General features: G+C 37.9%; 1 protein-coding gene across 3 annotated transcripts; it reads left to right on the top strand.

Moving 5' to 3' along the window:
* Positions 1-480: 480 nt before the first annotated feature.
* On the top strand, positions 481-21857 carry SNX7 (sorting nexin 7). Of its 3 annotated transcripts, XM_010715614.2 has the most exons (8): positions 481-693; positions 2350-2460; positions 2814-2978; positions 3719-3920; positions 5471-5670; positions 8433-8519; positions 15100-15252; positions 21667-21857. In XM_010715614.2, exons 1-8 carry the CDS (start codon positions 496-498, stop codon positions 21745-21747), a joined length of 1197 nt encoding a protein of 398 aa, XP_010713916.1. In that variant the 5' UTR covers positions 481-495; the 3' UTR covers positions 21748-21857. The 3 variants fall into 3 exon arrangements, with proteins under 3 accessions (XP_010713916.1, XP_010713917.1, XP_019474036.1); XM_010715615.2 differs by lacking the exon at positions 8433-8519; XM_019618491.1 differs by lacking the exon at positions 15100-15252.
* Positions 21858-25313: the final 3456 nt, after the last annotated feature.

Raw genomic sequence — 25313 nt, 5'->3', positions numbered from 1 at the left:
GTCTTTGTAAAAGCTTTCTATTTCAAATTCTATTTTAAAATATGTGCAAGCTGAAATATCTGATTCCAGTAAAAACTCAAAATTGGATTTTGTCTTGGTCTTTTGAAGTCATACTTTCTTATAGTACAGCTTACTAGAAATAACTGAAACTTACTTAGTCCTGAAATAATGCTGCAAACAATGTTAACAAAGCTGGTAATCAAACTGCACAGGTACTGGCTGCTTGTATTCATAACTCATTTTAGCATCCACAGGCAAGTTCTGTTCTCTAGCTGTGCATAAATTTCTTGTCAGAAGGTACCGTTTTGCTTTGATCAGTTCTAGAATAAATCTCATTCCTTATATCCTCACCGAAGCAAATACTGAAGAGAATAATAGACTTGTTACAGATCATACACTTCTTTTGTCTGTCCTAAGTTTTATTTTAAAACTTACCATTTTAGCATCCAAGATGTGTTTGGTTGTGTATAAATATGTTTCAGCGTGGATGTTCTCATGTCCTGTCTGCAGGATACGTCACTGGCTGAGGCGAACTCATTCAGTCCTTCAATGCCAATATCCCCCTCATCTATGATAAACCAGTATAAATTTGAAGATGAACCAGAATTAAAAGATCTCTTCGTTACTGTTGATGACCCTGAAAGCCACATTACAGCCATTGAAACATTTATTACGTACAGAGTAGTCACAAAGGTAAGCATCTATTAGATGAGGATCAGGGTAAACCTCAGAGCCTCACGGAGGTAACAGCGATAGCATTTTCAGCCTTCTTGTGAACCATTCTCTGGGTTACTACCCAACTGAAACTGTGCTCTGACTCTGCTATGACCACTGTAATCATATGTAATTGTGCAGTTGATTCTGAAAACAAAAAAATCAGTGTAAGTATATACACACATGTATATGGGCATGATTTTTTTATACTGAGAAAAGAGCTGCCTTGCCTGAAGCTCAGCTGCTGCAAAGTCTTTCAGCTCCATTCTTCAGTAACTGTAGTAGTACCCGCTGTCACCTGGAAATTTGTTTCCAACCTGCAGTTGCATATGATTTCCCAAAGTTCTCAAGTGAAAAAGTAATACTAGCAAACAACACAGTGCATTTTCAGCTGTCCTGAATGCAAATTGTTTACTGGAAATAAGGAAGAAAGACAGCGCTGTGAGACCAGCCAGCTCTTTTGGGATTACCAGCAAATATTCTGCAGGCAGTGGTTTGAGAATTACTGTGTTCATTTATTTGACTTTGAGTTCTTTTTAAAAGATACATTTAAAACCAAATTTTCAAATGGGAATTACTCGTCTTTAAATAGAGAACTTATCAATTCCTCATAAAATATTTAAAAGAGTAGGAAGAGAGCTATCTTCATTAGGTTGTGAGCAATAATTTTCACTTCATGCATCTTTTTGTAGATGAATGAACATCTTTTTCTGCAGGCAAATATGGAAGGGCTGTAAGGTGGATTGCTTTTGCTTCTTTATCTCTTTCATCCTTCCTTATCATATTTAATTTGAAGTGCTGGTTGTTGATGATAAAGTAAAAGCATTCCTCCCACATACCTTGAAAAAGTTTATTCAGTCCTTAAAAAGGTTTAGGTTGGAGAGTCTGAGTGAGTTCTTTTGCCATGTGCTTGCGTCACGCTGTAAATCGCTGTGCAACAATGAATGCTAAACAGTGCATTGCTTTGCTGAACACCTGGGCTCTTTGTAGCTTGACTCCAGAAGATGGAGCAAGGATAAAATCTCATGGTTTGGCAATTTTGCAATGCTGTAATAAGCATTTTTTCTAAGTACTAAAGATTTGTTGGCGAGCTCTGACAAAGGGCTACAAAACTGGGATTGATGGATTGAAGAATCCATTAAACAGCACGGGCAATGTGCTATGATATGCTGAAGTTTTCATGCGTTGAAAGCAGGGATTGTTGGGTGGTGTCAGCAGGCCTCAAGGACATATATCAGCTCTTTCTGGTTTTTCCAAAATGCTAAAAAATGGGCTTTCCTCACTCTTTGATTTTTAACTCCTTCGGAAGTGCCCTAAATGAAATGAACATAACTGTGATTGTTAAAAGGGAAACACCACACTAAAGTAATGATTGAAATCTTTTGGAAACACTGTTAGACTGATTATTTGAAGTCAATCTGTTGTGTTGTCTTCTTTTTTTTTTAAGTAGAACTTTGATTTCTTGAAAAAATTATGTTTTATCTGCTAAAACAATTAATCATTGTGCTTTAAAAACTGCAAGCAAATAGCATGAGCAAACTAGAATTTACATCTGTTCAAGATGTAAAATGATATTGTGCTTTTTAGCCACTATTCTAACTTCCTGGACCTGTGTTTTCTGCTCATTGTTTTCAGACATCTCGTGGTGAATTTGACTCCTGTGAATATGAGGTCCGACGACGATATCAGGATTTTCTTTGGTTGAAGAGCAAACTTGAAGAAGCACATCCAACACTAATTATTCCTGTTTGTTTGCTAAAACTTATATTATTTTTATTAATTTGTTTTCTGGCTTTGTACAAAGATGTTTGAGGTCTTTCTGGGGTTTCTGAAATCTGACAAACATTAAACTAACCTTTTCATTAGTAGCTTTATATGCATGTATATGTGATAATTAAAAATTCTGCAAGGGTACTTCTTACGTTTGTCTTTGAAACAATTTGGTTTTCATGTGGTGAATTTTACAAGGTCATAGCTATGTTTTCAGCAAGTAGAAAAGCTATTATAATATGTATGATAGTATGCAAGTTATATAATATGTTTTTTTTTCTTTCTTTCTTTCTTTCTTTCTTTCTTTCTTTCTTTCTTTCTTTCCTTAGCCATTGCCAGAAAAATTTGTGATGAAAGGAATGGTGGAACGATTTAGTGATGAATTCATCGAGACTCGAAGAAAAGCTCTACATAAATTTTTGAACCGTATTGCTGATCACCCAACCTTAACTTTTAATGAAGACTTCAAAATTTTTCTTACTGCACAAGCCTGGGTAAAATGGCTTTATTTTTATCTACAGTTATATGGAACCACATGGTGTGTCAGTAGTGGTGTATGAGGAGCCTCCCTAGATCAGTACTCAACAGCATCCTCTGATGGCTTGTTGCAAAACGGTCAGAAGAAGATGTGGAATTTCTGGAATATTCTTTCCCCGAGAAAGCCTTTTCTTCTGTGCATTTGGCTATCTTGTGTGTGGCCATAAGTATTACTGTATCTTTCACAGCAGTTTTTGTTGCTGTGTTTGGATTTCTGTGACAAATTCACAATACTATATGATGTGTGTGAAGATCCGAGTTTTGTATTCAGAGCCATCCTCTGAACTTTAGGTTATTCTATCAAGATGTAAAAACAGTTCCAAAAAAATAGCTGGATTACTTCTTCCTGTAGGATCATTGTTTGCTTTTCCCAATGCAATCTTTACCTCTGTTTTCCTGTTCTAGAGGCTAAATTGCAAAGTAGTCAACTCACTGTACAGAACAAAAGGGTAAAGGTTTTCTGGCATCTTCGGTCATTCTTTGTAAGAGCACAGTGCACAGTATCTTTATGTCTGTTCAGAAAGTCTTAGAGTAAGATTTTGCCTCTAAAAAGACATCTGAATTGTCTTTTTTTTCATTGAGGTGTATGCAATTTTTGTTTAAAAACAAACAGACAAAAAGCTTTAAATCATATATTATTATTTCTAAAGAATTTAAATATGTATGTGCAAATAAACACAGTACATTCTGGTTTTAGGAACTCTCCTCGCACAAGAAGCAGGGTCCAGGTTTGCTGAGCAGAATGGGACAGACCGTAAGAGCCGTAGCATCTTCAGTAAGAGGAGGAGTTAAAAATCGTCCTGAAATGTTTGCAGAAATGAATGAATATATGGAAACATTTAGTCACAAAATAAACATACTGGACAAAATAGCTCATAGAATTTACAAGGAAGAAAGGGGTAAGTAGAAAACAAATATATTTCTAATGGGTTTAAGAAATTGATATATTGGCAAATGACTTGCTGTAAACAGTAAATTTGTTTTCATTGTGCCAAGCAAAATAGTTATTTTCAGCAAACGGGGGAAAAGAGAGATTTGTATTTGTACCATGTTTTCCAAAATGGTCATTGTTCTGGCAGATCTTCAAGTTAACTACAGCAACGTGGTAATAGGGAGGGTTTTAACACATCATTGACCTGCTTGAAAAGGAACTTAAAAATAAGAAACATAACAAGTATGGCTATCTTTTTATTGTGCTTATTGGAGAGCTGTGTGACATTTTGCATTTTGAATGGAATGTAAAGAGTCAGTTTTCTGTGCTGTCTCATACTGTTATAATGCTGTGTAGATTCTGGAACTCTGTATGTGTCTCTTTTAGTTTCATTCTGCGTTCTTTTTTTTCCCACATGTTGGCCAAGTAGATTATTTTTTAATTTCAAGAGCTTTACTGTTGGCAGTAGTTTCTGTCATGGGAAACTGTGTCTGTTAAGAGTTTTAGAGAGAAGGATTACTTAAGCTCATATTTTTCCTTACATAACAGCAGCCTGCACACCCACTTGTAGCTCTAAATTATTAATTTTCTGAGCTTAACACTGATCTCAGTCTAGGTCTGTTGATTACTGTTGATTCTACTGGTCAGCACTTAAGGGACGTTACTCTATATATAGTAGAAGTTGGAAGTGCTACACTGTATTCTCTAATAATTGATACTTTGTGCTTTAGTGTGCAGAGCCAGATCTCAGCACATCCATGCCAAGTTAGAGGGGTCTTAATAAATGAAAATTCATGTTGCTGAAAAGCGTTCTTTCTGATACGGCTCATTCCAGTGGAACCAGCTGGCTGAGGTCTTTACATTCAAGTCATCAGCACCAAAATATTTCTTGGAAAACCTTATGAATTTTGACGTGATCCCAAAAGCTTAATAAATCTTCTTTCTAGATTTTCCAAATAGCAAGAGGCAGAACACCAGTGTGCAGGTTGCACTGATGAGGACTTGAGAATGTTTGTAGTATCTTAACGTGTGATTTTCAGTTCCATCTTGCATGGATGCTTTTTTGTTGAAATGCTTTCATAGTAGATGTTGGATTCTTCACAGCACACAGCTGTGTGTGTGTCCATCTTTTTTTGGACATTTCTTCATTATAAATTCAATTGTGTTAAAATTATGCTTTCAATATGTCCTGTTTTCAGGTCATATTCAGGCTTGCCCAAGCTAAGTATTACCAAACATCACAGTGACTTCTGTGCCTTCCACAAATTATCACTTGATATAAAGACACAGAGAAGCAACTCTTGTGGTATCCATCTATTTAAATTAATAAAAACTTCTAAAGGAGATATCAAAAACAGAACTGGAATGAACTTCCTTGTGTTGTCTGCACCTTTTGGGACTTTAAAATAAAGCTGCTGGTTCCTTGCTGTGTTCACAGTAAATAGGAGGTTGTGGTTAGTATCACTTAGACATCTGTTAGTGAACAAAAGACTAATCTGTGTCTATGTCCCCGTTAAGAGTATTTTAATGAGATGAAGGAGTATGGCCCCATCCACACACTCTGGTCAGCATCAGAAGAAGATATAGCAGACTCCCTAAAAGGCGTCGCCAGCTGCATTGACAAATGTTGCAAAGCTACAGAGAAACGAATGGCCGGGCTCTCTGAAAATCTGCTACCAATCATACATGAGTATGTTCTCTACAGTGAAATTCTGATGGTAAGGTTTCATTAAGGATTGCTTTTGGCAGTATGTGAAGTTTGTCTTAGGCCATTGACAGATTCTGGAAGCAAGTCCGTAACTGATGAAAAATATTTTGTGGCCACCCTTCTGCTGTTAGTAAATGTGCATGGCAATGGGAGAGCTGTCCGTTAGCAGAGAATCTGGTTTGTCCTGTTTTCCTGATTAACAATCAGGCAAGAGGCACCCATTTCAGACAAGAACTGCTTAGTAGTTTGTGTGGCAGGGAGCCTGTGGTAGCAGTACAAAAGTCTGGTTTTAGAGCTGTGTGTGGTAGGGCTGGAGCACAGAAAGGTTCAAGGAAAAGCAGTTAGAAAGACCTCTTCTGAGGGTGCTAAAATATGCAGTAACAGATTGTGCGGGGGAGAAGGAGTGGAGAGGTTTCTCCTTTTCTAGGAGATGTTCCTAAATTACTTCTTCTTTTTCTAGAACAGCAGGGAGCTTCCAGTCCCTGTGTCATAAGCTTGTTTTAGCCTCTGCCATAAGCTGATGCTCTCAGTTACCTCTATGGATGTATTTTTCTTACACTTGGAGAGAATATAAAAAATCTGTCCTGATTGATAATCAACATAATTCCAAAACTGATTTTAGCATGTCATAATTCCCACTCTGCTGCCTTCAGAAAGCAAAAAATGTCTACAAACACATCTTTGTGGGATTTGCCATCCCGAGGCAAGCTGCAGTGTCTGCTTTTGTGTCTCTGCTAGGAACCCAGCTCACAGGGCAGCAGGAGCTGAGTGTGCTACAGGCCATGTGTACAGCAAGAGCCAAGCTAACTCAGCCAGCAAAGGCCTTTACTGGCACTGGGCAGAACATTGTCCATTTTTCAATAGGTTTAGCTTCTGAAAGTTAGAAACTAGTGCTGCAGCGACTAGTTTCATTGAAAGAGAAACCATAGAAAATATCCCATATCTCACAGGCCATATTATTTAAATGTACATGCAGGTAGGTCGAGATAGGTATTAATGTACTTAAAAGCATGAAGAGATGAATATCTTCGCAAATTGCAGTATTTCCTCCTTCAATTCTTATTTTTCAGAACTTCTAAGTCTGTTACCTGTGAGCCTTTCCATCCCTCATGTTATTAAGACATGCTCTCTACAGCTTGGCTCACCTTTGTACAGGTCCTCCCTTTTGTGCCTACAGGGAGATTTCTCTGTACAAATCACAGAATAACACCCAAGCTCTTAATGCACAGTGGCAAGTTTCTGTTGCTCGTTGCTTATTTTGTTTTGTTTGTTTTCATTTTATTTCTGGTTGCAATGTCCAAGTGCTTGCAACACAATGTTAAGTTGCCAGAGGATTAATGAGGAAAGTCTTGCTCCTCTAGCTCATTCCTTTCAACCACTGCTCTTTTCCTTTCATTCACCATGGATTTCTTTTTCCTATAACTTACTTGCCTCTCACAGTTTGGAGAGGGGGCTGCTTATATTAAAAATACAATAGGGGAAGTCGCACACTAATAAAACCTGACTTCTGGGGTGTGTTTAACCCTTCACTGCAGGCACCTTTATGTGCTGCTGCACTAACATAATTGGCATATGTACAGAAGGTGTGATCAGTACAATGGATTAGACTTTGTATTTTCCAGTGCTGTGAGTTCAGCCGAAAGCTGAGGGCAGAGATGAATTTGTAGCTAAATATTTACATCGAGACAGGCTCCTTTCTAGCTGACTCACAACAGAAGCAGAGCAAATCTGGAGAGTGTAACTCTGTCCTGCTGAGCTTCAGCATACAGATTGCAGCAGTAAGTTAGCTATGGGTCCACACGCAATTATTTGAGGATTTTGTGTCAGAATAGCATTAATTATACAAAATATTATTAAAATATAATGATATGTTTATAAAACAGTTCTTCTATTTGCAGTTGGAAGTCAGCACTTGCCTATGGTTGTAACATACCAACGTTAAAATCATTGGGTTTTATCTTATAATTTAAGGAGTATTTGTGATAAAATTCAGCATATAATCAAAACAATAGTTTTTTAAAAAGGCTAAAAGAAATACAAAAAAAGAAAAAAAGGAAAAGAAAGCATTTGTAATGTGATGGACAGCTCTTCCAGAGCTATTTATTTTGCTTCTGTGCTTACAGCTAAACATTTTCTATATTTATCTAAATAAAAGATTTTCTGAGCTACTGAAAGGTAGACTTATGTGGGTACATACTGCCAGTGTATTACTCAGAGCTGTCCAAAGCCAGGTTTACCAGCTTTTCTAGTGAGTATCTGTTCTAGAAGAAACATTGAAAAATTATTTGAAAATTCAGCTCCTATTTTTTTATTCCATTTTTTATGTCGTTCGTGTTGAACTGAGAAGATATCAGAGAGAACACAGTCAGACAAGACGGCTAGAGAAGGTAGAGCTGCTTGGGTCCTCTGCTAGTTCAACATGCCCTATGCTAGAGGTAGATACCGAAAATCTGTTAGTTATATGAAGAAGTAAAATCAGTTGCAGCAAAGTAGTGTAAGAGGAGGTATTTTAGATTTGTAATTGTATTTGTCCTTCGTTTGATTATTTCTTGAAAAGAACTAATGCCTTCTGTGAGTTAATCACACCTGAGTGTACTTCTGCAGATGCGGAAACTCAGGTAAAGAGAAATGTTCAAGACTTGCTCAAGGTCACAGAGCAAATGAACATCAGAAATGAAAATTTCACCTGTAATACCATGGTTTTCTGAATATATTCAGTTTATTCTTTTTTTTTTTTTTTTTGTTTGTGTGTTTCTTTTTTTTTATATTAAGGGTGTTTTGAAAAGGAGAGACCAAATTCAAAGCGAGCTTGATTCCAAAGTTGATGCTTTAGCCAATAAAAAGACAGACAAGGATCTGGTGAGTATGTCTTTGTACAGAATGCTGAAATATTCCAGGCCTTACTCTAATTGCAGAAAGTGAATCCCCTGAACAATGCATGTCCTGTGAAGCCATGCACTGTAACTGTATGGTGTCTCTGTGTCCTGTACTTCCTCTGGGAAACCAGGGGACTTTGCAGCTACACATGCCAGGCAAAGGCAACCTTGAGAAAAAAGCAGAACTTCAGTGGATAGGTAGCTACAGCAAAGGACTGGGAATAGTGGGCGTTCGTGGAGCATGTGTTGTCAATGCAGATGGCACAGCAGCTTATTTTTAGCATTCTTCCACACTGAGAGTTAAAGTAAGACTTGCTGCAGTGCTCTTGTAGCTGCTGCTCTGTTGACATGAGAAAGGAATAGGAGGTAGAAAGAGCAAAGCCATTCATGAGACATATTTAAAATGAAAATTTCTGCATCCTATTCTTTCAGGATTGGTTATTTTTTAGGATATTTTTTACTAGCTGACACCTCCATTCTAATGCAGTCATACCTATAGCACATGGACTTGAGCATCCTCTAAGCCATCACCAAAGCTCAATGGGATGAGTTTGCACAGCCTCAGCAGCTCGCCTTCCTGCCACTGCCACCAGCTTGCTTCTGGTCTTGGTCAACTCGTGTGCAATGCAGCACAATGCAGTGCTGGTCTTGGGATGGTTTCCCACACTGCTCTGCTATCACCTGTGCACATTACAAATCCGATGAAGAAGAGAACTGGCATTTTGAAAACTTTTTTATCTCTAACGCCTAAATGTCCTCCACACACTGTTAGCACCAAGTATCTTACAGTGTAAATAATATATAAAAATGACTAGATGACTAGTGATTATTCACTGCAGCTTTTTAGTACATTGAAGAAGGTCCTTGACATTTCAGATATTTTTTATTAGTTGCTGCAATTAGCAGATGAGCCATTTAGATATCTTTTGGCAGATGAGGTGTGTATTTTCATTTGATTTTCTGTCAATTAACAGAATAAGTAGGAATATATTATTGCTATCTGGTATCTGTGATGTCTGCACTGTATTTCATAATAATTTGCCTCTGCATAATGCAGCAGCCAGCAAAAACTTATGTTTTTTTCCTGAAACAGAAATTATTTGCTTACACTGTCCTTTCATTTTACTGCCTTTCTGCTCTCTTATCTGTTTTGTTTCTCTACTCCTGCTGCTTCTCCTGTCCTTAGTCTGGGACACAGTTTGCAGCAGGCTGGGAGCTGGGCAGCAAGGATGGGTCTTGGTCCTCTGCTGCCTGTGGTTGCCAGCAAAGCCAGCAGATTGCCATGCTACCCTTAGAGGGCACAGGCTGACCCACTGCCCGCTGCCCACTCTTCACCTGGCCACCATGTTCTCAGCTCCCTGGCATGGTGTCCCCACCAGCTGGCAGCCGTGACCCCAGGCTGGCTGCCTCCCAGACATCCTGCTTACCCTTGCGGGCAGAACAGTGCTAAAGGCTCAGTGGGTGCAGGCAAAACCTGTGAATCTGCAGGGCAGGGATGGTGGCAGCCTCTGAGTAACACAGAGTGGAGGATGAAGGAGAGCAGGGGCTCGTATGGTTTCCTTGGCCTGGGGTTATGGGATGTGCAGGGGTATCACCATGTCTGGCAACCAGCCGGTAGGGCTCAGAAAGGTCACTGGCTGCCAGGAGAACCACTTCTGCTTTTTGCTTCCAAAGATTTATAGGGAAACTACAAACTACTCTTTGTAATAAATTAACAAGTTTCATAACACTAACTTCACATCTGTAGGAATCAGCAAAGACCATCTTCAAGCAAATCTTTACTTAATTATTTCTATTCTCAGTCTATCTACAAAATATATGTATCTATGTACTGGCCAATTAACTGGTAAGTGAGGTCTCATGCTGGCTATATCATGGATCAGGTCTCTTAGTTGCGCTGCATGTGAAGATAGAGTACATATTAAGAACTTCATCTGGCCAGAAGGCGTGTTATAGGTCATTGCTCAAGTTATTTGTATGCAGTTAGTTAAATCAATTTTGCATCAACATTGCATCCCGTTTATCAGTACTTCCCACTTGTATAGTTTGTTGCTAAAAACAGTTGTATTTGCACAGAGTGACTCAGTGCTGAAATGCAGTTCATAAAGCTTAGTTAGCAGCTGGCCTTACTGCTGTCTACCAGTGTCCCAGGGACACTGCCTGGCAGGACATGGCCTTCTAAGAAAGCATTTCTGGTATAATCTGATGGAGTCCTCAGACAAGATGCTGACACTTGGTTTTCTTCAGCAGTTATAAACAAAAAGGAATAATTTTCCCTTTTGCATTGCATTGATTGTACCATTGATTTGATATTGACAACTCTGTGCTCCGTAATGAGATGTTTGTCCTTGCTTCCACTGAACCTGGTCTTTTTTAACTGTTCCTGCATTCCCTTGGTACCACTGTGGTAAAAGCCTGTGGGTTGTGTGGTTACCTAGGAGTTCAGATCTCTGCTTTGTCTTTCCAGGCTCTCTATTTCTTACTCATTTCAAAAAATGCTGAGATCTTGACTTTTCTTACAGTCACATCAGAGCAGCAAAGCAAAGTCTGTTAGTCTGATCATAAAATCCTGTCTTCTCTAATTGAGTGGCGGCTGCATCCTGCTAACTTTTTTCTTCATTAAAAATGGAAGACTTTCTCCATTAATGGTAGCTTGTCCACAGAGAGTTTTGCACTGCTATTTTTTAACTATTCAAGTAACTTCTGTTTCCTGAACGTTTTTTACTGTTTTTTAATTTTTATTACATGTTGACCTATTTTCTTGACACTTCTATCCCGACTGCTTTCAGAATGAGAGGAGGTTGGAAAAAAAGCCTGAAAACAGAGGTTCTGTTATTGGAATTGGTGTCAAATGCTGACTTTGGCTTTATTTGCACATTTCTGTTTTTAGACATACCCTGTGTAGCTTCTAATGATTTCACAGACATCAGATTGGTCTTGTCAGTGCAATCTGGTAGCCAGAAATTCTGCTGACAATGACTTGCAAGAACTCTAATCTTATTTGAATTATACTTCCACCATAGATAAGGAATCTCAGCCTGTCCGTAGAGCTGATAAAAGGCAGTGAGATCTTTAGCAATGGTCACAGCAAACATTAAATGATTTAGCAAGCAGGCAGTTATACAGCAAGAGAGTGCAAAACATTCCCAAGGTCGGTGCAGCTGACAGACTGGAATCACAGATTAAACCTTGTAAGAGGTCAGGTTCATTAGCTAGGAATAAACATTTTCTTGAGACATGCTTCTCCTAATGGGCTTTTAGGACAGGTATTTGTGATGCTTCTAAAAACCCCAAAATTATCCTCCCCCATCAAAATGTAGGTGTTGAAGGTGGCTGTTATTCAAAGTACGGAAGATCTGAAGATTGTGATTTTGGATGCAGCCTCCTGACAGATTTTTGGGAGGGGTGTTTGAATGCCCTCCCACTCATCTAGGCCTTTCTTTCCTCCAGAGCTCTGGCTGTAAAGAGGCTACCATTTTGGCTTCATTGCTCCTATGCTCTGTTCTGAAGGAGTAGCCAGTGCCTCCTTCAGTGTCTAGGAGCTATTTTATAGATTTGATACTGCTGCGAGTACTAATACTAATTCTGACAAAAGGTTGGTATAATCTGCTCCGACAGAACCTGACAGGTTTAAATGCCGACTTATGGATTCTGCTATTCAAGCTTGAAGTGAAGAAAACAAATGCTAAATCTATCACATTCTGAATGTATGTTATGTTTTACTTCAGGCTGAGCAGGGTTTGTATGTCCAAGTGAAGGATTAATTCGTGTAGTAGATACAAGGTCATGCTGTTTGGCATATTGAGATACTATACAATTTTATGTCACTTACCAGGTAATTTTGCTGTTGCTGCAAGTCCCTTTGGCTACAAGTCACCCTGTTCATGGCTGGTAGTGCTCTGCCCTGGCAGGCCTGTCTTACTGCTTCTGTCCAGTGGTATAACATCTGGTGAGCACCGTGCTGTCCTCCTGCAGGAAGCACTGGTGTAAGAATTAATTTGTTGCTCTAGCTGCCTCAATGAGGTCAGTGTAAGAAAATGGATTTAGGATCATATTTAATTTGTAGGATAAATTGTAACAATGTAAACCTTGTAAAACAAGTACACACTACGTGGATGTACTTGTTCAGAAACCAAGCCATTTCTTGATTTCTTCTTTCAGCTGAAGAAGATAGATAGTATGTATGTTTCTTTTCAGCTGTGAAAAAGTAGACTTTAAACCTTTCTAGTTGAGATGAAGTGTGGCATAACTCTGTCTTTAGACCCTAAGTTCAGCCCCCACCTTGATACACTGGGGGGCTTTAGAGGGTAGTGCTTAAACCGCATATCCAGGCAGGGATGTAGAACAGTCTGCCTGCCCACATCATACTGTAGTTACACCATAGAAGAAATTTGTAGTTCCTAGAAAAGGCAAGACAAAAACAAACTGTAAAATAAATGCCTTAAAGATACAAAGGTCAAGATAAAGGGAGGATGATGATTCCAGGACTTTGAAGCCAGATTTCTTTAAGCATGCAGTCTAGCTCATTTTTATATAAGATTTTTTTTTTCTTGCAAAAGCAGAAAAATGGATTCAATTGCCTTTCTTACTCTAAATCATCTACAAATAGTCACTATTTTCAGTATTCTGTGTGCATTCATTTTTAGTGTTAGAAGGTAAGGCAATTAACTTGGGGCATGCCCAAGATACCTAATCCAGTTGCCTGTAATATCTTTAAAGGTAATTTCCCCATATTTAATCTTTGGATTGACCTTTTCATGTTGAATACACTTTTGGTAGTTGATGAAATTACTCTTGCCCATAGTTTGATTACTGGTCTAGCTGGATAATTGAACTTCGGCTTTTCGGTGAAATAGAAATAATGTTTTTTCATTTTCTTCTTAAATAGTGTCCAATATTTCATGAATCTAGAAATGTAGCAAGGAAAGTCAATGTAGAAATAAAGTCTAACTAAAAATTTATTCCTCTCTGTATCATGGAGTGTGGGAAAAAACATTTGGTTGAAATTTCTTTCATTTTTCCTAGCTACTCTGTTTTTGCCTAATTTGAACATAAGGATTTTATTTTGTCAGAATCTGAATTGGTTTTATGCTGGCTATATGGACTGTGAACAGGACTTCTGAGCATTGCGTAGTGAAAATGTACACAAACAAGAGTTACTTGGTTAAAACATACGTGTCTCTTCTTCACAACAGTCACACAGCAACGTGTATGAGCTGTCATCTTCCCCTGATACCTCCAATTTTAAGGATTGGGCTCAGGTTCCATGCCTGTTCCAGATAGAGTCACTTAGCTTGTTTCTGCTGTTTGCAGCACCTCCAGCTATGGCACTGGTGAGCTGCCCTCTGTGTATGGTTAGATCTGAAGGCTGTGGACCACAGCTTTCCATGTCCTTTTCTGAAGCTTGGTTTTCTTGCAGTGTGTGAATAGCCTAAGCATCCCTTGAAGATCTTGTAGAAGACTTGGAAGTTCCTATCAATGTAAGCACCAGCTCTGTGGCACTTAACAGGAGAGCTATCCAACTTCACAGAGAAGTATGATGAAAGAACACTTTGCCTTATAGAAGAGTAAAAAGAATAAGAGGAAGGTGTACAGTACCTGAGTTGCAATGGAAACAATATAAGAAGATCAGCTTTTTCTGCTTTATGATCCTTATAGATGGTGCTTGTACCTGACCTCCCTAGGTTTGCTTCAGACAGATGCTATGCAGTCCTAAGGCATTAATTCACACTGTAGCTGCAGAAGATTTGTCTCATTCTGCAACTGGGTGCCAGCCAGCACTGACACAGCTGATTAGCAAATGACAATAGGCACAAAATTAGTGACAGGACTAGAAGACTCGCTAGAGAGAGGCCCTTTATCTATTTCTAATTCCCATTAGCTTGGAGTCACTTTGTGCATCTCCAGCAATTAGAGGAAAATAATGGCTGCATAGCAGCTGCCCTCAAGGTTTTGATTCTGGATCTCTCAAAGAGTCCCTGCTTTGCTGAAATCCTCCATTTTAAGTTCTTTCTCTACTTCGGTATTTCTTGCTCCCTTGTATTGTCACACCAGGATTAGTTCCACACCAAAGGACAGCAAGGTGATGGGCAAGAAATCTGAGTATAATTTCTGCTGTTTTCCCCCTCATTCTGATTTCTCCTGAAGTCATCAAAAGTTGTCAGAATTTCCTCAGTCTTCTGGCCAAATCTCATTTGTAAACTTGATTTTGCTCCAATAAAGCCCTCAGTGTTTTCCTTTTTAGATGCATTACTGTTGGGTGCCAGCAAAGAAGTGCCAGAGTCTGTAACTTCCCAGTCAACAAAAAATACTTTCAGCAACATTTTAGTTCTTCTCTCAAATTCCTGCTATTAATATTTCAGAAATTGTACTGAGCTATTCATTAGGAATCAAATTTTAAATTATTTATCACCAGGAACTGATGTGCTAATTTTAATACCAACCTTGCTTCTGCAGTTCTGTTCACTTTACTGCACTACAGTCACTTGGTTTCAATCAATTTTAAAATGCTAACTCTACTGATTTTTATATTTTTATTTTTTATGTTTACAATTTGTATTTAGTTCTCAGAGGAGATTGGGAAACTTGAAGATAAAGTGGAATGTGCCAATAACGCTCTGAAAGCAGACTGGGACAGGTGGAAGCAAAACATGCAGTATGATATGAGATCAGCGTTCACTAATGTGGCTGACAATAATCTCCGTTATTATGAAGAGGTAAAACCCTTTCTCATAGCAATAGTTATTATTGACTGATTATTTCAGCAGAGAAATCATTGCATTGTATCTAAAGAATAAATGTTGCATTTTAGTTCAAACTTGTGTTAACTTCAGAATCAGTTTTTGTGGGAAGAAAGACACAGTTCCATTAACTTGAATTGTTTTAAGCAAAACATATTTTATTCATGCCCAAGTGGTTGATCCTGAGTTCATCAACAACAGAGGGCAGTCTTGTTTTACTAACCACAAGAATTTGGGAGATATTTTTGGGTTGCATGTCAGCTGCTCTAATTCAGCTTAGAAGCCTTTTGCAGTGACTGTGTGAAGAAGCCCCCTGGAAGGCTTCACATTTATAAATTACTTTATATGAGAAAAACACTTAAATGGTTCCTTTTAAAACAGCACACTCAGACAGTTCTCATTGTTATTTCTCTGAGGAATGTGAACAAGTCAGACTTCACTGTGATAACAGCAATACAAGTTTGAGAAGTCAGTATGAAAAGCTCATGGCACGTTTTTCAAAATGCACAAATGGATACAGTTACTAAATCAAATCTTTTTATAATTGAAACTGACTACTTTGGAAAGAAAGCGATATGGTTGAAATACAATTTTAATTTCAATTCAAATGGCATAGCTATTACTCTTAGTAAAAATTCCAAGTAAGATATTCTAACAGAACTTGAATACATGTAACAAAATCTCTTAAGCATTCTGTGAAGTTTCTTCAGAGGCAACATGTTGCTTATGTTGTGCTTGTTTTGAAAGTATCTCAGTATCTTGATTTTTTTCAGGCTCTCCTGTAGTAAAGCAGTTGCCCATCTACTAATCAAAAAACAGTATTTTTCACAGATATATGTTGATATCTGTGTCTTCCAGTCTCACGTTCCAGTCTTTTTATGGGTTGTCCATTAGCCTCAATGTAAAATCAGTGTCCTGGTTTTACAAATCATTTTGTTAGAACATAATTGAAAAGACAGAGCTCTTGATCATCAAGTCTAGTTAATTAGGATGCAGCCTGTGAGATGTGCGGACATTGACAATCTGTTGTTACATATGAAGATCAAAATATTTTCTGAAATCAAGCAGCAAACTTTTGGCATCCTCTCACATTTTTTACAGCTACTGATGATCTCTGGTTTCTATATCATGAATATGTATATTAAATCAGTGCTAAATATATTGGAATATTTTCTTCATGAATGATTAGCTAAGTTAAAACACAAAAATAATTCTTTTTGTCTCTTTCCTGTCTAAAAATGTTTTTCACTTAATTAGAATTTCATTTCAGAATGTCAAAGCTCATACATGAAATTATTATCACTAAGTCAAATATGTGAAAAATGGTTCTACAGGTACCAGTGGCTTTTCTTAAGTAGTCTCTGAAATACTGGACAAGTTAGTTTACACTGAGACATTATTCTTTGTTGGTACTTTTCTTGAAAACTTTAAGTGGTTGTCCTGTTATGTCCTGACAGATCCTGATTTTAGAAAAAAATATTTGCTGTAATAACAAACATTAGGCTAACCTGGCTGAAATGTGAGGGCTTAGCAAGTTTTGTTTCTGTTTGTTGTTGTTGTTGTTGTTGTTGTTGTTGTTGTTTTTGGCTTTGTTTTTAGCAGAAAATCGTTATCTCAATTCTGGCATTCAGGAGATTTTGGTAAAATTAATTTGAAGAGTTTGGGGAATTTTTATCTAAAATGTGCTTTTTTTTTGAGATCTGTTGTTATTGCTGATAGTTAATTATTGGAGAAGACCTTATATTACAAATGATAGGTCCTGCAGTCCTGAATACAACAGGAAACAAACAAACAGACAAAACATTAGCATCTTCCTGTGCTTGCTGCCTAGAGGTAAAACTTTAGGAAGGGAATCTCAGAAATCTGAGCATCAGAATATGATTCTTATGCTTTCCATAAAAAATGAAGTCCTACCTTTAAGATTAGCATTTGAGTAAGAAGTGTTCCTTTGTTTCTATGGCTATGGAATCTCAGTCTCTTTGACTCTCTCAGTGTAACAGATACTAATTAAAGCCCAATGTTTCGAGTTTATGGGGTGCTCCTATGCAGACCTATGAGAACAAACTCTTTCCTTGATATTGTACAATCTGCATAATACATCTGCATATGATGCCATTTAATAGCCCAGTATTACCATCACTGAGCAGTCACTTGCAGTTCCTGTAGTTGGTCTCAGGAGCTCATGAAGTTTTCTTCCTTTTCTTACAAAAAAGAGTTGAATACATGCTAAGTCTCTCCCTATGCAAGATTTAGAACTTACTGTATTAAAAATGAGTGTAATTGCATTGCTAAAAAAAGAAGGATTTTATGTAAAAAGAAAAGAGAACGTTTTAATTTGAAATCAGGACCTCTCATTCTGAAGAAGAAAACACCAGTTTGTTTGCCTTACAGAAGAGTCCTTGAATGAAGTGTGTCTCAATGCCATACCATTTCTTTTATGCATTTTCCCGTGCCCTAGGTACGACACAATGGCCTGAATTAGCACACCTCTTAGCTCACGGGAGATACAATCTTCCCAGTGGTTGAAATCATAACCTAACCACAGGGCAGAGCATACAGCTGAGAGAGCAGATTGTCACCAGGTCTTTCCATTAAGTTAGGTATAAATATTCTCCAGCACCCTTAGGACAGAGCGTTACTAAATCCAAAACAAGATACAAAGTTCTTGTTACTTAACTAGTGTATCTGAAGTCATCCTGGTTCATATTAGCCAACAATCCAGGCACCTAGGAATGTACTTTGGCATCAAAGAACAATAGCAATTAAACATTTACCAATTCCTATTTCCTCATGTTTGCCATAATCTCTAGGATATTTGCATCAAGGAAAAAGAAGTTTTTAATTTTCTCAGCAAAAAACTTTGTTAACATATTCAGAGAAAATAAAACAAGACCAGAGTAAGCTCTGGTCAGACACTGTAAATCCAGCAAATACATCAGTTTGGTTTTCCATTGCTTATACGCACTGTAATAAAAGCAGGAATAATGTTTATCCCCTTCACCCCCTATAATGTAGAATTATATCTAATTAGTTTGGGCACTGAAATAACATGCTTTTTTCCTTGTGCTAAGATACATCTTTTAAAGTGTAGCCTCTGGTTTTGTATTTGCCATGTCCAGCTGTTTAAACATTTGCAGTCATTTCAGACATGGACATTTATTTTAAATACTTTCAGGAATATTTTTTTATATATAAGGGGAGTCAGCATTTTCTATTTGTATACACTCTAGTTTTTGTTTTCTTGCACTCAAAAACTATAAACATGATTTCTGTCTCTCTCTCTAAAAAAACAGAAGACTTCATTTTCAGATTCTACTCTAGGAAATGTCATCACAAAGGATATTTTTAAGGTATTAACCATGGAAAACAGGGAACTGAAACACATGGCATATGACACATTGCTTCTGTTATCATCCCTACTACATGTTCTATTTTTAAATCTCCTTTTTAGTTAAATATGCAATTGTATATGGAAACCTCTTGCTGCTATTTCTAAAAATGGTGTTGTAGAACAGATGTGCAGAACACTAGTAATCAGAATACTTTAGGTAAAATAGCCTATTTAAGCTCTTTCATTTTGTATATTTAGATTTTCTAATGTATTCTGCTGGGCTTTTACAAGTAATTGGATTATGAATTTCAACACTATGCATGCACATTTAATTTCCTGGGTTTGGTTTTTCTTTTTGTCTCCTTTCTGTCTCTTTTGTGAAAGTGGGCATATCCTGTGCTTAGATCTCCATTTTCACCCTCCCAGGAGAACTCTGTAAAAGCATTCTGTAATAAGGCTGAAGTGTACATCAGTAACAAAATGTCGTTCATGCAGTTCATGCTTCACGTTATAAAAAGCTTGAGCCTAAGGCACAGAGACCTACTTTTGTTTTGGTACGGTTAATTATAAAACTTGTCAGCTGTAGCAGCACTGTGATGTCTGACAGTGAAATGAGCCACCATTGCTCTTACATTTTTGAAAATGTGTTTTGGTTATATAAGTGGGGATAAATTAAAAACCAAATAACTTGTGTAACTGAAAAAAATGCTCTGCATCCTTGTGTGGAAAGACTTTGGTAAGTTGTATCTATCTGAAGAAGCAATGTAGTGTGACTGCATTTTAACACGTGTTTTGGCTCTGTGTTGCAAAGATAATAGGGATCTATTTTTATATTCAAGACAGTAAATATGATGTATGTACTTTACCAGACATTACTGAAATTACAAAATGACAAAATATGAAGTTACATAGTATAAATTAAACCGTGGCTCAGAAAAAAAAAAACACAAGCAACATTCATTCATTGCCAACAAAACACTGTTCAAGAAACTGATTATTTCTTGTCTCACACCTAGGAAAAGCTTAGGAAAAACAGATGTGCCTTGCAGTTTTCTAGGATGGCAATCCAGTCTGGGCTCTAGCAAATAGAAATCTGAGGATGAGTACCACAGTGAAAACACATTTCTAGCAGCTGGCTAGTTGACATTTTTAAACCAAGAAGCCACCTTCCAGCTCAGACACCTCAGATAGATGCAGCTGCCACAGTGTCACATGAAGAAAGGGAGACTACTGAACAAACCTTAAAGGCTTTCAACAAAAGGTCAAAAAGACCTTTTAAGTCAGAAGTCAGTTTGCAACATTTGCAGATCACTGTTCATGCTAGCTAGCGTTACTTTCACTGCTCCTCCCTGATTTACCATTGCAAAATAACATTTCTCCAAAAGGCCAGTGAAGAAATGCAGATTTGCTTGTGAGTCTTATCCAGTTACTCCTCTCTTTTCACAGTAATTCAAACCTTCAGTGTGCTCTCAACAGCATCACAATGTTGTGCAGTGCAAGAAGCAAAGGAAATTAGATCTGTCAAGATCACAAAAATAAGCTTGGGGGAGTAGGTTTATGGTTTATGTAGTGTGGAGGAGAACATGCAGATAACATGACATATCTGATAATGACTTTCTAACATGTCTGATAATGACAAAGAGCCCATGTGAAAGCAAGCTCCTACATACTTTTTCTTTGTGATCTCAATCAATCAGATGTTTTAATCTCTTGCATTATCATGCAGCCCCTTTTTGGTTTTGTGTCTTCAGAGGCATAACTGCTGCCATCTTTTGTTAGATTTTCTATTGACATCCCTGATCCTGCCTCCTCATACCATCACAGATTCCTCCAACTCCATTCAATCTCCATTCATGTATCTCCTTCATTTTGCTCTTAAATTTCATAAATTATCATTAGTTGTGACTGTCAGATCAGCCCAATTGTCTCCTTGCAGGTAGATGCGCAATAGTGCATTACTCTAGCTTGAATGGCTTATGGCAAAAGTTTTCACTTAGGAAATGATGTTTTCAGGGCTGAGTTAATTCAAAGTTTGAATTAACTGAGTATGCTGTTCAGGTTTTAATATAAGAGAGTTTGTTGAGATTTTCAGAAGAGTTACTTATTATGAATATTTCAAATTCTTCATAAAAAAACTGTACATAAGAAGCAAATAAGCTGCATTATCAATAGCAGTAAGTATGAGTGTGTAAGTCAAAGTTTTATTATAATGTTTTCATTTCAAAACAGAATTATTGCATGAGTTTGGCTGCACTGTTTCAATGATAGGTGTGAAATGGCAGAAACCTGGTATGCTGAGTAACAGGCATCAGCATATCATGGGTTACCCAGCAATAGGCTTGCCATGATCCTCAATACTAACTTCTGATTTATAAAGGTTTGCCAAGCTGCCAACACTCATTTAAGCCAAATTGAACTACAATTCATTTGGGGGTTTTTATTATCATTATTTTTTCACTTACACTGCTTCCAATAATATACATATATATAGTTTGCACAGTTATTAATATGTTCTTCCATTAGGAGAGAAATACATTTGCTGTAAATATGGCAATCTCCCCCCAGCCCCCTGCCTTTCTGGTCCCATTTCTTTCTCATTACTCAGGGGAAAAACAAATTATCTGTGTATTTAGAAAAAAATGTTTTAATTTAACTTGGAAAGAATATTGGATATGCTATAGGAATCCATGGAGATTACCAAGGAACTGTGTGTGACTGTGCTTTCTATTTAGAGAAGATCTTTGCCTGTAACTAAAGGAAGAGATAAAAGAAGAGCATAATTAATGTTAGCATCTCCCATGCTAACACATACAATTACGATGCTCACACTGTGTGCTTGTCATTATGTAAAAGTGACCTTTACAGCTCACCCAGCGTGTTGGCTAACATTTTGCATATCACTGAGCTGCCTAGGAAACCATATTTTGCTATTACCACGGTCCCACAAAAACAGCTTGTGACAATGCATACGTACTCTTTTTTTTTCTGCTGCTTTTTCTCCTTGGCTACCAGTTTTACAGAAGTTGCTATATTAATATGTATCTGTGGATTTTTTTAAGTGCCTTGCTACATGGGAGTCCTTCCTAGCATCTCAAACAGTGGATCATCATGGGGAAGAAGATTCTGAAGACAGGCCTTGAGTAATATCTCTGCTTGATCTCCACCTTTTCCGTGAAGTTTTTCTCAACCAAAGAAGTGCTTTATATGAGATCAGATACGTTATTAAATACAACTGTTAAAATCAGTGAAACGCAGGAAACCAGCTTATTGAAAACTCAGGTATTCTACTCCTGAAATACATTTTGGAACATGCTATATATTGCTTTATATTGCTTGGTCATGATTTTACATATTTTTATGCAAGTGTTCACATACAATTTTTTTCATACATATTGCGTAACTTGGATATAAAATATTTTAAATATGTAAAATAAAGCTCAATTTTAATAAAAAGTTTAATAAGGAAAGTCTGTCTTCATTCTGCATTCTACTCTGTCAGAATTATTTTGGCATTGTAGCTTCCATATTATATTCTCTATACTGAGTAATTGCTTGTATTTGTAAAATTCTGTATCATGGATTTGAAGAAGCAGTTCAGGATTATTTTAATAGATCTAGTCACCTGATGGCATGGGAAGATGCTGTTCTGTGAGATTAATCCTGCTTTAAAGTGCTGTTAATTCAGATTACAGTTTGTATTATTTACAAGTCAATTAAGCATCTTTCATTCGATCTTTTTTAAAAGATAAAAACTTGACAGTTCATGAAGCAGACTGTATCTGCAGAGACATCATGTTAGTCAAAGCACTGATCCTGCCAAAGCTGGCAGGATTGAGGCCAATGAATAGCCTTTTACTCCCACAGCTGACATTCCCACTGTGCTTAACTTCTCTTTTCGGAGAGATGGTATGGAAGTGAGAGGGAAAAGAAAGAAAAAGAGTTTTCTGCTAAAACGATTTGCTCCTGCAGTAATGCACTGAAACATTCTGAATGATTCCACCAAAGGTCTGACACACTGCACTTAGAACTGCTGTAGTGGTTCTTTTTCCTTGGCAGTTACAATGGGAGCAAGCCTAAGTCTGAACCTGGGGAGAATGAAGCACAGAAATCGGACCCCACCTCACCATGGCCCTGGCTTTGGGAAGCAGCAGGGCATCAGCCCTCACCTTCTTCTGGTGAGAATCTGTGATCCTGCTTGGGTCATTCAGCAAACGTCTACAGCTCCTCAGCTCTCAGCTGCACTTGGGTGGCTGTGGACCTGCCCAGGCTGAATGTTGTATGAAACAAATGATGAGCATGGCCTTTTAGGCAGAACAAGAAGATTGCTCTCATGCTGCCCCATGAAGCTATAATAAAAGTTTGACTCAATTTTCTGAGCCATAAAATAGCAGTTAGGATGCTTGTGAAATACTACAGGAAGCATGCTTTCTCCTAGCCTGGGAAACATAAAGAGCTCCTTATACAAACCAGGACCAGGTGCACAGGTCAGTGCTCACAGGGCAGAGATGGTCAATACAGTGATGTGTGCTCTTTCCCTCTTTCCCCAGAATATCCTTGCTGCTCTTTTTCTTTTACATCACAACTTCTATCAATATGTTTAAAACCCATAAACCTTTTTTTTTTTTTACTGCATCTAAACTTCTACGATTTACCACCATATCAATGGATTCACATTTCAATTTGCAGGAAAAATCAAGTTATTGTGATTTCTTAAACCAGCTACAGTAATTTCAAGTCATGCCCTCTGGATCTTAAACTGAGAGAAGAGCTGACAGTTGTTTCCTGTTTAACTTCCCCATGCCACAGACCTCTAGTATGACTTCCAAGCGCTGCCTCTTTCCCAGAGGAACTGCCTTAGCCTGATACCATTTCATACAAAATCCATTTCACATCCATACTCATAGATGCTGCTTTTCTCTATAGTTTCTAGTTCTGCTGCAACCAGTCATCAAAATGCAGGCACACCAGACACGCACACATTGCCACAATTATACTTTGCATTCTTTCCTGTTTCCGATTTATTTTTTAAAGTACCACTGAATGTTGAGCTGCCATTTCATAACACTAAGAGCTATTCTGAAGGTTACTAAATAATTTAATTTCCATCAGTGTGTATATATAGGAGAATTGGCTTTTCCCCAGTGTGCATTAATTTGCATTTATTAATTCTGAATTTTGCTTGCTGTTTTTAGCTCCTAATCTCTCAGTAGTGTACAGTCCTATAAACAGGAATCCAACAGGACGGGCAGCAGTAACACTCTGAGTGCCAGAGAAAAGAATGTTCAAGAAGGTGCTTCAACAGGCTTACCTGGAAGGACAGAATTGTTTAAGCTTAACCAAAAATTAAGTAGCATGCATGTAATTTAAGCTCCTCTGAGAAAGGGCAATACCTGGTTGGTTGGGATAGGAATATCAATGTGCTTTGCATTGATTTTTACCAGTTCTGCTCAAGCAGCGATCTGCTCTCTGAAGCACTTGGAGATCAGAAGCGGCAGCAGATATTTCATACATCCTTCCTGAAAACAGTGGGCTACAGTTCATTAGATAGAGGATTTATTTTTCATTTACTTTCTTCTTTAGCTAGGTCATAACTTATGGAGGAAAACCTTAGTAGTCATGTAGAGGTTTTGAGCCTGAGTTGTTATTCTTCTGATTTTCTAGTAGCAATATCAAAGAAAAATGAGGCCTATTATTAAGTACAATCAAACATTGTTCTTTTTGAGTTGTGCCAATACTTCCAATACTTACCATTTTAGAAAATGTATTGTGTCTTTAGACCTATTTCCAAAGATTTATCTGTTATGGAATTTCAGCTTCCTTAGGCTAATGCTTGGAAAGTGTTTAAACTATTCTATTACTCAAAGTCAATCTCCTGATAGTTTGGATATTCTTTCTGCTGTTTTCAGTAGCTGTGTGCAGATTGCTAGAGCCCAACCATTTAAGATGATTACTGAAGTGCCAAGAGTCTGACTAAGAATTCAACTTTCAGCTGCTTACAGCTAAGAGCTTCGTTCTGGACACCTCCATTTCCTTCTGCAGATTTTCCCTCTGAAATTAATTAAACAGTGAAGAAGTGATTCTACATGTCTAAAGAAAGCAGTGCATAAACAATGCAAAATGCAATGTCAGTGTCTCTGCCTGTGAGAGCCCCAAACAACAGCTCTGAGTGCTAGAAAGTTCCCCATCCAGCTCAGTGTGGCTTATTCTCAAATCACATGAGATCACTTTTTAAAAACAATGTCATTGTTTTATCATAAAAAAGAAAATTCAAAATGTATCTGCAGTTTCCTAGCTAGGTAATCACCATCTAGAGGATATAAACACCATAGCTTACAGACTTCCTCTGGCAACTGCAGTTCCTAAGGATCTTCCACACTGTTTCAAGACCTGTTAGAAGTGTTTACCATGAGCAGTGAGTTCTGGCACGCAGAAGGACTGACAGGGAGGTGGCTGCCCAGCAGCGTGCCAGCTGTGCAGCCCAGAGCTCTCGCTGGGGCCAGCAGTTAGAGCTTTTGCAGTGATGCCCCGTCTGCCCAGTACCAGGGACAGAACATTGCCTCCCATCTCATTGTCATAAGATACTGGTCAGGCGCTTTTGAAGCACCTGTGACAGCACTCTCAACTTATGTGCTTCAAAATATTATTTAAAAGACTTTTTTTTAAGCTGCCTTCTCAGAACCTCAGCTACTGGAAAGCCACGGCCTGG

Source organism: Meleagris gallopavo, chromosome 10 (genome assembly GCF_000146605.3).
Source record: "Meleagris gallopavo isolate NT-WF06-2002-E0010 breed Aviagen turkey brand Nicholas breeding stock chromosome 10, Turkey_5.1, whole genome shotgun sequence".
Lineage (NCBI taxonomy): Eukaryota > Metazoa > Chordata > Aves > Galliformes > Phasianidae > Meleagris > Meleagris gallopavo.
This window is presented reverse-complemented; position numbering and strand designations above follow the sequence as displayed.